This window comes from Rhea americana, unplaced genomic scaffold (assembly GCF_003343005.1).
Source record: "Rhea americana isolate MKP2758 unplaced genomic scaffold, rheAme1 scaffold_494, whole genome shotgun sequence".
NCBI classification, from domain to species: Eukaryota; Metazoa; Chordata; class Aves; order Rheiformes; family Rheidae; genus Rhea; species Rhea americana.
Window position 1 is genome coordinate 6699 of NW_028186639.1, and position 10600 is coordinate 17298.

Below are 10600 nucleotides of genomic sequence, written 5' to 3' on the forward strand. Positions count from 1 at the left end.
GGGGAGGCGTTGCACCCCGTTGCACCCCACAGCACCTAGGGGAACTGGAGGGGGTGTGCCGGAGGGTCGTATCTGGTGGGGACGCGGGGGCCCCAGGGCACCCCGAGGGGGTGTTGCACCCCATTGCACCCACGGGGATGGAGGGGAGGGTTGTGCCTGGTGGGGACGGGGACGGGGGGGTCCCAGTGCACCCCGAGGAGGTGTTGCACCCTGTTGCACCCAGGGGGATGGAGGGGAGGGTTGTGCCTGGTGGGGACGGGGGGGCCCCAGGGCACTCCGAAGGGGTGGTGTCCCCCGCTGCACCCAGGGGTCTGGGTGGTGGAGTCATGCCTTGCTGCAGCCAGGGGGGTCTGGAGGGGTTCAGCCCAGGTGGCCAGGGGGATCGGGGAGTCCCATCCGGCTGTACCTGGGGTGGGGGGGAGGAAGTGAGGAATCGCATGCTGCTGCCCCCGGCAATGCCGGGAGGGTCCTGCCCCGTTCTCCCCACTGAGCCCCAAACTGGGGCTGTGGCTGGAGCAGGAGAAGGAGCCAGGGTGGGGGCACCCATGCACTTGTGCCCGGGAGAGGGAGGGAAAGGGCCTCCGAAACGGAGGAGCGAGGCCAGGGCTTGCCGAGGGGCTTCGGCGCAGGCTGGCAACGCACCTCKGCTCCCCGAAACCTGGCCAGGAGCCTCCTGGGCTTCCCATCCATGGAGCCGTCCAGGGGCTTGGAGGTGCGCCCGAGGGTGCCGGTGCCRTGGGGACCTGCCCCAGCGCTGGCCTTCCTGGCCCGGGTCCCACTGCGATTGCTTCACCCGTAGGGGTGAGGCCRAGACAGGTCTGCGAAACCTCCACCGGGGAGCTGCTGGCGTGGCCTGGAAACGGGGCCGGTTTTGCAACCTGACCGAGAGTTTCGATGCTCTAACGAGCTTTTGAAACTTAAAGCTTGAGGCCGACCTCGCGTGTCCTAGATCGGGTGCTTTTACGTACGGGCCGATACTGGAAAAACCCGGGAGTTAATCAGGAGCGGGGGATGTGGCGGATTCTGCTCAAATTCTGTATTTCTCCCCCCCCCCAAAAAAAAATAATAAAAAAAAAACATTCTGGCCAAGGCCATGGGAATGGGGGAGAGGCACCAGTTGGGTTAGTTCTCCTATTCCCTCCCGTGGAGCTGGTGCACGAGGGGGGTCCCGGAGCCTCCCCGGGCACAGCGAAGCGCCAGGCAGGAGCTACGCCAGAGTCCGGCCGTAGGTGAGCAACGCTCAGTACAGAAGTTGATAGCGCAACCGGAGAGATTAATCTTTAATCTGCAGTGGCTGGAAASCAACGCTTTCCAGTTGAGCTGCTGGTTTCGCAAAGCAGCCGCTGCCCTTTCGTTTCCCTTTTTCCATTCGGGCCGATGCCGTTGTGCGTTAACCGCTGTGCTTGCAACCGTCCTCGAAAATCCGCTTAGGACACGAAACAAAGCGTTTCCAATGCTGCATTTACGTATATATAATATATATTTTATAAAAGCAAAAGCTCCGAGTGCTGAGGACAGGTCTCTACACGAGGTTTCGTTTTTGTTCAGRCAGCTTGCAGCATCCGTCTTGGTTACTTTGCAACCGCCAGGCCGAGAAAAACTTGCCAGGATGAAGCGCCTGTACCCCAGGGGCTAAAACCTCACATTGGTAGCCTCTGTAATGACAAAAAACTCATTATTTTTTCAGGCCAGTTGCAGCGAGCTTGGGGTTTTGGTGCTTTTTTGCTTAAATTGGTGCTCAAGTGAGAGGAGCTGGAGTTGGTAGAGTTCTTGGTGAGCTTAAAGTTAAGTTTGTGCTGAAATGCTTGGTTAATTTAGGACTGAACCTAAATTTTGCATTAAAAAATTTTTTTTTCCTGCTATTCCTTTTATTTTTTTTTATTTCAAAAATGAAACCCAGTAACGCTGTCACAGTTTAGATGCACTCTTGCATACATGGTGAATTGAGTGATCATGGAAAGAGMCAATCTTAAATTGAAGGTCACTTTTTCATGCTTTTGGGTTGCAGAAATCAGGTATGTTGAAAAAATGAAGGGAAAAATAAAGAAAAATAAAGCAGCTGCTTGAGAGAGGGGAGATGCGGCACGACCGTCCCTGCAGGAAGGGGGTCACGCTGGTGGGCTCCTCTGCGCCCTGTCACAGCCTCTCTGCATAAAGAAGAATAAATCGGGAAAGATCTGATTTTTCTCAAAGAATTACATGCTTTATGACAGGTTAAAAAAATTTATTACAGGTTTTAAAAAAATAATTTTTCGAGCCATCTCTAGTGAGTTGGGGGCACAGACTAGCTGCTTGCAAACGTCCACGCCCGCATGTGTCCGATGAAGCAATAGGGAGTTCAATGTCTTCTTTTTATAAACTTTTTTTTTACAATTCCAAATTTGAATTTTTTTTTTTTTTTTTTGGGGGGGGGTTTTGGGAATTTTTTTTTTCTTTTTTTTTTTTTGTGGGGGGGGGGGAGTGTGACGGCGTTATAGCGAAGGGCTGAAAGAAGTGTTCGGGCTCAAGGTATCTTTCAGGCGTCGGAATAAATTGTTTCTCCTGCTTTTGGGGAATATCCGAATTTGGGGGAGATGGTAATAATTTCAGTTCATCAAGAAACTCCCTGTTTACTGATTTGGGAATAGGAAATCTACATTTTAGCTGATATTTAGAAATAGCTGGTGATTGGAGATATTTAGTTAATATTGATTGCTGGGTATAGGTAGGAAGAAAGTATTTGCCTTTTCTGAATAAAAATAAATACATACATATGCACATCGCCTGCTGCTGAGAGAGATCTGAACCGTTCTGGTGTTTTTAAGCATGTGTATGGATATGACCCGCTGATGTGCAGGAGAGGAAGAGCGGTTCGAAGGCAAGAAATGAAGTGTTGAAAGCAAAATACATCAATAAACCTCACCTGTAAAGAGAGGGAAAATTGTCCGATGAGGACCAGAAATGGTCGCAACACAGGAGTAATTTCCTAGCAAGACTCTCGTTTGCCTATAGGAGTTAAAAATGTCCGATGCCGTAAATTGTGAAATGGTTTTCTTTGAAATGCGTTTTCGTTAGAGGAGATGCTTTGAAAGCGAAGCCGTAATATTTCAAACAGGCTCTGAGTAGGTGATTTCTGCTGGTTTATGTGCGGGTTCTCCTAACTGGAAGTTTGCCAGTACSTGCTCCTGGATTTCCGCTGGGGCTGCGCGTGGCGTGGGGAGGATTGGCGGCTTGGGATGGCTTCTGGAGGTCGTCAACCCCCCAAACAAAACGTAACGGACGTTTTCCTATTTTTGAGGATATTTTTGAGCGCGTTCCCGCTCGTGCCGACGTGGCCGATTCTCGGATTTGGCGTTTTCGACGTGGCCGCCGAGGCCGGTTGCAYGACGGAGCCTTTTGGCGAGCCGGCAAAATCCCAGGGTTGCAACGCGGGTGATGAAGAGGCGAAAAATCTCCCTCCCTCCTCGCGCGGTCATGCACGGATGGCGAGTGCTGATTACTCAGCTCTCGGGATTAAACATGCAAAACCCCCTCGTTCCTTCGTCCTCCGATGCGAAGGATCGGCACTGCTCGGGGGGCTCCCAGACCCTGACTTGATTTAAAGCAGCGTGGAGGAGCTGAGTGGCGGACGCAGGCTCTGCCGACTCCTCGCTCCCGGGGGCTTACTCTGTTTAATCCAAAACTGAACTGCTGTGCGTTTTATATATATGTGTGTGTGTGTGTGTGTGTGTGTGTATTAGTATTATTATTAAAGGCAGCAGTTGTCAAAACTCAAATCGAGGTGGGTAAAAGTGGAAAACTGGTTAAGGAAAAAAATATATATTTAATATTTAGGTGTAGGTTTTAAAATATATAGGTGTTAAGTAGGCATTTGCACACCGGTGTCGCTCAGGACGGTGCTTAGAGGAGCACTCAGCTCAGCACGTCTGCAGGGATGCGAACAGCAGCTCCGTAGCGCGCCGGCGGGGAGAGCTGGCAGCAGCCGCGATGGCTTGCGAATATGGTCTAATGAAAGGTAGATTTTCTCCTGGCAAGGCTGATTTTGCCCAGTTCTTGGAYGTGCGTCCGGGAAAAATAACGTCAGCTCGTGCGGTGCTGACGGCACTAAGGTGCCCGGCGGTCGCCACCCCGCTGCTGGTTCAGGAAGCCGGGACCTCGCCGTGCCTCGGTTTCCCCCCTCGTACGAAATGGGGTTAGTAATAMGGCCTTCGGGGAGGGCGAGGGACGGCAGCACGAGGTGACGCCGAGGACGGCTCTCGTTGCCAGGCGTCCTGCCTCTGCGGCTCGGCGCCCTGCCTGCTCTGCGCCTGCTGCCCCTCGGCCAGGAACTCCACCGTCTCCCGCCTCCTCTTCACCTTCTTCCTCTTCCTCGGCACCCTCGTCTCCATCATTATGATAATACCCGGCGTGGAAAAGGAGCTGCACAAGGTAAAGGATGCCTGCGCGTTGGCGGAGGCCCTGCAGGGAAGGGGAGTGGGTGGTGGGCGCTCGACTTTGTCACCGCGGGGAAGAGGTTCAGCTCCGAGCGGGCGCGTGAGGCTCCATCAGGAAGCTGGTTTTGCTGGCCCTGACGCTGCTCCCGTTCCTCCTTTCCAAGGGTCTCGTTGGGAGAGGATGTTATTAATCTTGTTTTTCCAAGGAGGTGACATTTGCAGTGGGAAAAAATCGTGCGTTACCCACGCACGTGCCGCGTCCCCGGTCGGGACGCGCGGGCTTCGTCCCGGCTCTCTGCTGAGCTGCGCGTGGCCCTTAGCCGCGACCCCCGGCTCTACGGTCCATGTCCGAGCAGGGGCGGGGGGAAACCGGCTGGTCCTGGTGCTGACGCTCTTCCCTCCCGACGCTCGCAGCTGCCCGGCTTCTGCGAGGGCAGCGGTTCGCTCCTGGGAGCCCAAAGCCACGTCGACTGCGGCAGTTTCCTGGGCCACAAGGCCGTGTACCGCATGGGCTTCGCCCTGGCCGCCTTCTTCTTCCTCTTCGCTGTGGTCATGCTGTGCGTGAGGAGCAGCAAGGACCCGCGAGCGGCGGTGCAGAACGGGTGAGCTCGCCGGGCGCACGCTCCTGGGGCCGGAGCGGGCCCGTGGCAAGTCTGTCCCCCCCACCCCCACCCCTTTATTTTATTTATTTTTATTTTTGGGGGCCTGTTCTGTCCCCTTTCCCGCGGCGGGTCTGTCCGTCCGGCTGCAGGCTCTGCCAGGTGCCTCCTCGTCCCCGCGCCGCCCCTCAGCCCTCGCTCTCGCCCGCAGGTTCTGGTTCTTCAAGTTCCTGGTGCTGATCGGGATCACGGTGGGGGCCTTCTACATCCCCGACGGGTCCTTCACGTCAGGTGAGGAGGAGCGCCCGCCCCGGCGCGCGCACCCGGCACGGTTGGTCCCGCGGCGCRGGACATTGCCCTCGCCTCCGAATTGGCTTCGCTGGGGAATATGTATTTATATATATTATATTTTATATTATATATATATTATATAAAAATATATAAAATATATAAAATATATATATATATTTTGAAAAACCAATAGCAGCAAGTGCCACCGCACTTTAGATCAGCCTCGCGTCGTAGCACGTTGTTTGGGTGCGGGTTTAAAGCCCGGGGAGACTAGGCTGGATGCACCAGTGTGGGCAGAGCCCGGGGCTGGAGCTGGCAGCTCTGCTGCCATGGGGGCACCCTGCGTGCAGACGGGTGCTGCACTCATGGGGCTGACCTGGCGCRGGGCCATCGGTCCTAGGAAGAGATCTCTCGTGTTGGCTGTGTCCCTGGCATTGCCAAATCCCTGTTTTTCCCCTCTATTGACTGTTTTCTCTTTTTCTCCAATGCCCCCAAGTCTGGTTCTACTTCGGCGTGGTTGGCTCCTTCCTCTTCATCCTCATCCAGCTCATCCTCCTCATCGACTTTGCTCACTCTTGGAGCCAAGTGTGGCTCCGCAACGCGAATGAGAGCAACGCCAAGGGCTGGTACGCAGGTATGCGCCGTGGTGGCAGGGGAGAGGGTTAGTTAAGGGGGCCTTTCCTGCTGGGGGGATGGCAGGAAGCCCATCCTCTGGCAGGGRCTAGCACTAGGACTAGTGCTGGGGCTCTGTGGGGAGACCCAGGGCTGAGGAGTGGTGGGCTCAGCTCTGTCCTCTACTTTTTTCTCCCCACCCCTTTCCCAGCTCTTTGCATCGTCACCTTCCTCTTTTATGCTGTCTCCATCGTGGCCGTGGTGTTGCTCTACGTCTACTACACCAAGCCTGACGGCTGCACGGAAAACAAAGCTCTGATCAGCCTCAACCTCATCTTCTGTGTCATCGTCTCTGTTGTGTCCATCCTGCCCAAGATCCAGGTGAGGATGGGGGGGACCCTGGGTAGCTAGTGTCCCTGCCACCCGCTCCGTGCTGTGGGCGGTGAAAGACTGATGCACAGTGCTTTGGCACCAAAGGTCTCCTAATCCCCACATCTCGGGAGAATGACCACCACATCCTTGCTCAGGCAACTTGTCTGCGGGACCTGGCCGCGGGCTCGTGCCTGCAGAGGGAAGGGACGTTCTCCCACCCGGCCTGTCTCAGCAAACTTTGCCTCCAGCAGCCTTGTCTCAGGCCCAGGTGCCTTGCAGGACCACCCACCGCAGGACATAGCTGGGCTCTGGGCCTTGGYGGCATTTGGAGAGGGGCCAGCAGCACAGGGGTGTCTGGGGTGCTCCTGCCCCACTGAATGGGCAGAGGTGGGGTGAAAACCCCCTGCTGGGACAGATGGGCTAGAAACTTGTCTGTCTGGGAAGCAACTCGGACCTCCTCAYGGTGGAATCAAAGGCACCGGAGATGGCGGCACGACCTGAGCGCTGCCGCTCATGGTGTGTGTCGCAGCAGCCCTGTTCATGGCATGCGTGGGAGGAGGTGAGGTGGCTTTTCCTTCGCCGTGGCACGGGCCGCGCAGCACGCACCGGGCAGGGCTGAGCCCTGACCACCTCCTTGCTGTGTTTGCAGGACGCTCAGCCCCACTCGGGCCTGCTGCAGGCCTCCCTCATCACCTTGTACACCATGTTCATCACCTGGTCAGCTCTGGCCAATGTACCAAGTAAGTGAGAAGGGGCCTTGGGCTCACTGCTTGTGTCTYGGGGATGGCAGTTTGCCTTTCCCAAGGTCTCCGCAGACCAGCGGGGCTGGAAAAAGGCTTTGAGTGGGGTATATGTCTCTGCAGACCGAGCCTGTAACCCCACGCTGCTGGTGAGGAACAGCACCAGTACTTCAGTGGCCACAGGGCAGCTGACAACATGGTGGGATGCCCCAAGCATCGTGGGGCTGGTAATCTTCATCTTCTGCGCACTCTTCATCAGGTAAGGGCTTGGCCCTCATCTGCTGGGACTGTGCGATTCCTCCACCTGCCCCTCAGCAGAGCCAACCCTCCCTGAGAARCGTTGGAGGCTTTTAGGGGAAATTGAGGCTGATAGAGGTTGCAGCCTCCTCTAGCCTGCTTGGGGCTTTGAGGGCAGCTGGAAGGCCATCCAGCTCCCCAGGGGCTCRGGCAGGCTGGTCCACAGGGTCACGGTTGCAGCTCTCGGAGTATCGGGAGAGCTCTGCACGAGTGGTGTCCTCCAGAGTCCCCTGYTCTCCCAGGGGTGGGCCCTGACGAACATCCCGAGGCAGGCAGGAAGCAGCTGGGCTGTGCAGAGGGAATTGAGGGCTGAAGTCAGRCTCCGAGAGCGGCTTTGGCCCAGAGGCAGCCCAGGAGGGAGCAGGGAACTTGCCTTCATGCTGGCCTTGAACCCACCRTCTCGTCTGCCCTTAGCATCCGCTCCTCAGACCATGCTCAGGTCAACAAGCTGATGCTGACGGAGGAGAGCACGGCTGGTGCAGGTCGCGAGGATGCCGCGTTGGAGAGCGGACCACACCGTGCCTAYGACAACGAGCAGGACGGCGTGTCCTATGACTACACCTTCTTCCACCTCTGCCTTGTCCTGGCTTCCCTCTACATCATGATGACGCTCACCAACTGGTACAGGTGGGCACCACGCAGCTGCCATGCCCGCGCCAGACAGCGCCTGCAGTTTAGGCCTGTGCAGAAGTGTCCCCCAGCACCGTGGAGAGTGGAGGACTCTCCCCCTCTCCTGGGGTCATCCCTGTTCCTCCCTGGGGTGGGATAGATCTGCTCTTTCTGCACTCACTGGGCTGGGCACGGCTGCTTGCTCAGACGGGTGAGCAAACTTAGCTCACACCCTACTGAGCTTTAATTATTTTTAAGTAGCTTAGGGAGACACCTACAGATGCAGCCAGAGCATTAAATATACCCCTGAGCCTGTGAGAGCGGGAGGCACAGGGAGATACGGCTGCTACCCATTTCATTTAATGCCCAGTTAAATTTAGACTGTTGACCTTAAGCTACAAGCAAGGCTACTTCCAGGCTAAGAAGGTGGTTGCCTGCCTGGCCAGATGCTGCCTAGGTTTGRCTCTTTCCATCCCACCTCTCTGCTGCCCCAGCTGAGTCCGTAGAGCTCATGACATGCTCAACGCTTTCCTGGAGCTGCTGAGCAGCCCTGCTCTCCTGGCATGGCACCCCAGCAGCGTGGTCATGCTTGCCGGGGATGGGGATGTCTGGGCAGCTTGCTGCGACGAGCGGCGTTGCTGGGGGAACGGATGCAGGGATGAAAGAGCTATGCTGGGTTCCTGCTAAGATGTCCTCTGCTGAACTGGTGTCTCATGGGAGGGGGTAGGGGAAACAACCCCCCCCCCCCAGGTGCTGCGGGCTGGGGAGTCAGGGTGGCATCCATGTGGGATCTGGCTGGGGAGCCGCAGGGGAGGTGTGTAGCTCCAGGCATGGAGACCTGCCAGCTCCTGCTCCTCCGGTCYCTTGTTCTCTTGTCGTCCTGGCTCGGTCCAGCTTCTCCCTGAGCTGGGGCTGTTCTCTGGGGCAGGCATCAGTACTTAATTATGGGCCTGGTTTTAAGGCACTGCATCCTTCAGAAAGGGCAGRGCAAAGGACTTGGGCTGGTGCCTTACCCAGGTATATTAAGACTTTACTTCCTTCTCTTTTATCCTGGTGTGGGGCTGACTGGGGGCTGCCATCCCCGCTGGCCTGGTGCTGTGACCCATGCCACCTGCTCGTTTGATATTTCAGGCCTGACGAGAGCTTCCAGATGATGACRAGCCCCTGGACTGCTGTCTGGGTGAAGATCTCCTCCAGCTGGGCTGGGCTCTTGCTCTACCTCTGGACGCTGGTGGCTCCCCTTGTACTGCCYGACCGAGACTTCAGCTGAGGTGGCCCTGGGGACTGTGCTGTCAGGGCCCGAGAGGCTTAAGCCCCATGGCTGTGAGCTGCTCTGGTGTCCCCACCTCATCCACGAGCCTGGGGAGAGCCTCAGCTCTGGACTCAATTTTTGCACCCGAGAATAGCTGCTCTGGGTTGTGCCTTCTTGCAGGTTTTCTGTTTTAATTTTAAAGGGATAAAGTGCCAAGCAGGGAAAATCAGCAAGCAAGAGAAATCTGAAACGCTGAAGGGTGTTTCTAAAGCTCTTCTAATCTGCATGTTTGTCTAAGTGCCTTTGATGGTGCCTCAATCCCCTCTTCCTTTAGCAAGAGACAACTGAATTGCCTTCAGAGGGTTTGGTTGTTATCAGCCGCTCGTGTCGGTGCCTTCTGGGGACCGCGGTGCCTTCTGGAGCAGATCTGGCAGCCACCGTGTAATGCAGATGGTGGGACCTGGCTATGAGCTGATGCCTGCTAGCTGCCGGCCGCAGCGGAGAGACAGTTTATGTGCCCAAACAGCCTCGAGGAGAGCCAAATCTCGAGGGTATGTGGCCAGAGGCAAACACCCCGCTGTGCTGGCCTCCCTCCCTGTCACCTGTGTCCCTRTGAGCCTCGGTGAGTGGTGCTGGGCTCCTCCAAGCCATCTCCTTCCCCAGTGCTGTGCTCAAGGATGAACGGGCCCTTCCTTGGCYGTAGCTTGAGCGCAGGTCTGGTTTTCCCACCGGCTGCTCTGTTTTGGGTCAAGCCCCAGTGAATTGCCTTCTCAATAAAGTCTCCTTTGGAAAATGAGGCTTCTGGCAGATTTTTCTACACTTTGGAAAAAGAGCACAGCACGCATGAGGAGGGGGTCAGAGTTTAGCATTGCTTTGAAGTACAGCAGCTTTTCCCGGGGTGGAGAATTGGAGCAAACCRTTGGATAGACCTGGAGCCTGCCAGTGGTGTGTGGTACCTCTCCATCACTGCTGAGGGCACGTTGCTTACGGAGCCCAGCACTGGGCTGAAGATGTGCAAAGCAGGATGTGCTCTCAGGGTTRGCAGGGACTGTGGAGTGGCTTTGCCCCATGGTGTTATCGTCCTGGCAGCCCTAAAGGGGAAACGTGAAACCTGCTTGTCAGTCTCACGCCCGTGCGTTTTGTGTTGCACCCACTGTAGGAGCTTAGTGCCAGCCGCACCACGRTAGGGTGCACACCATGCTGGAACATGCATCGTTTAGGGACGCATGCTGTGGTGTGGTGTATGCTGTGGCCATGGTGGGATGCACACCATAGTGGGTAGCACTCCATGCTGGGATGCACAGGAGCATGTGGTACACATCATGCAAGAATGCACACTGTGGTAGGTGACAGGCCATGTGGGTTGGGATGCACACCAGGGTATAGTGCACACTTGCAGGGATGGATGCTGGTAGG

At 56.2% G+C, this 10600-nt stretch overlaps 1 protein-coding gene across 1 annotated transcript; it reads left to right on the forward strand.

Annotated features, from left to right (window-relative positions):
- The first annotated feature begins 3966 nt into the window (after positions 1 to 3966).
- On the forward strand, positions 3967 to 9977 carry SERINC2 (serine incorporator 2). The gene is made up of 10 exons (XM_085317287.1): positions 3967 to 4038; positions 4186 to 4407; positions 4827 to 5014; positions 5223 to 5302; positions 5799 to 5936; positions 6126 to 6295; positions 6936 to 7026; positions 7150 to 7285; positions 7738 to 7950; positions 9064 to 9977. Exons 1-10 carry the CDS (start codon positions 3967 to 3969, stop codon positions 9200 to 9202), a joined length of 1449 nt encoding a protein of 482 aa, XP_085173413.1. The 3' UTR covers positions 9203 to 9977.
- The last annotated feature ends 623 nt before the right edge of the window (positions 9978 to 10600 follow it).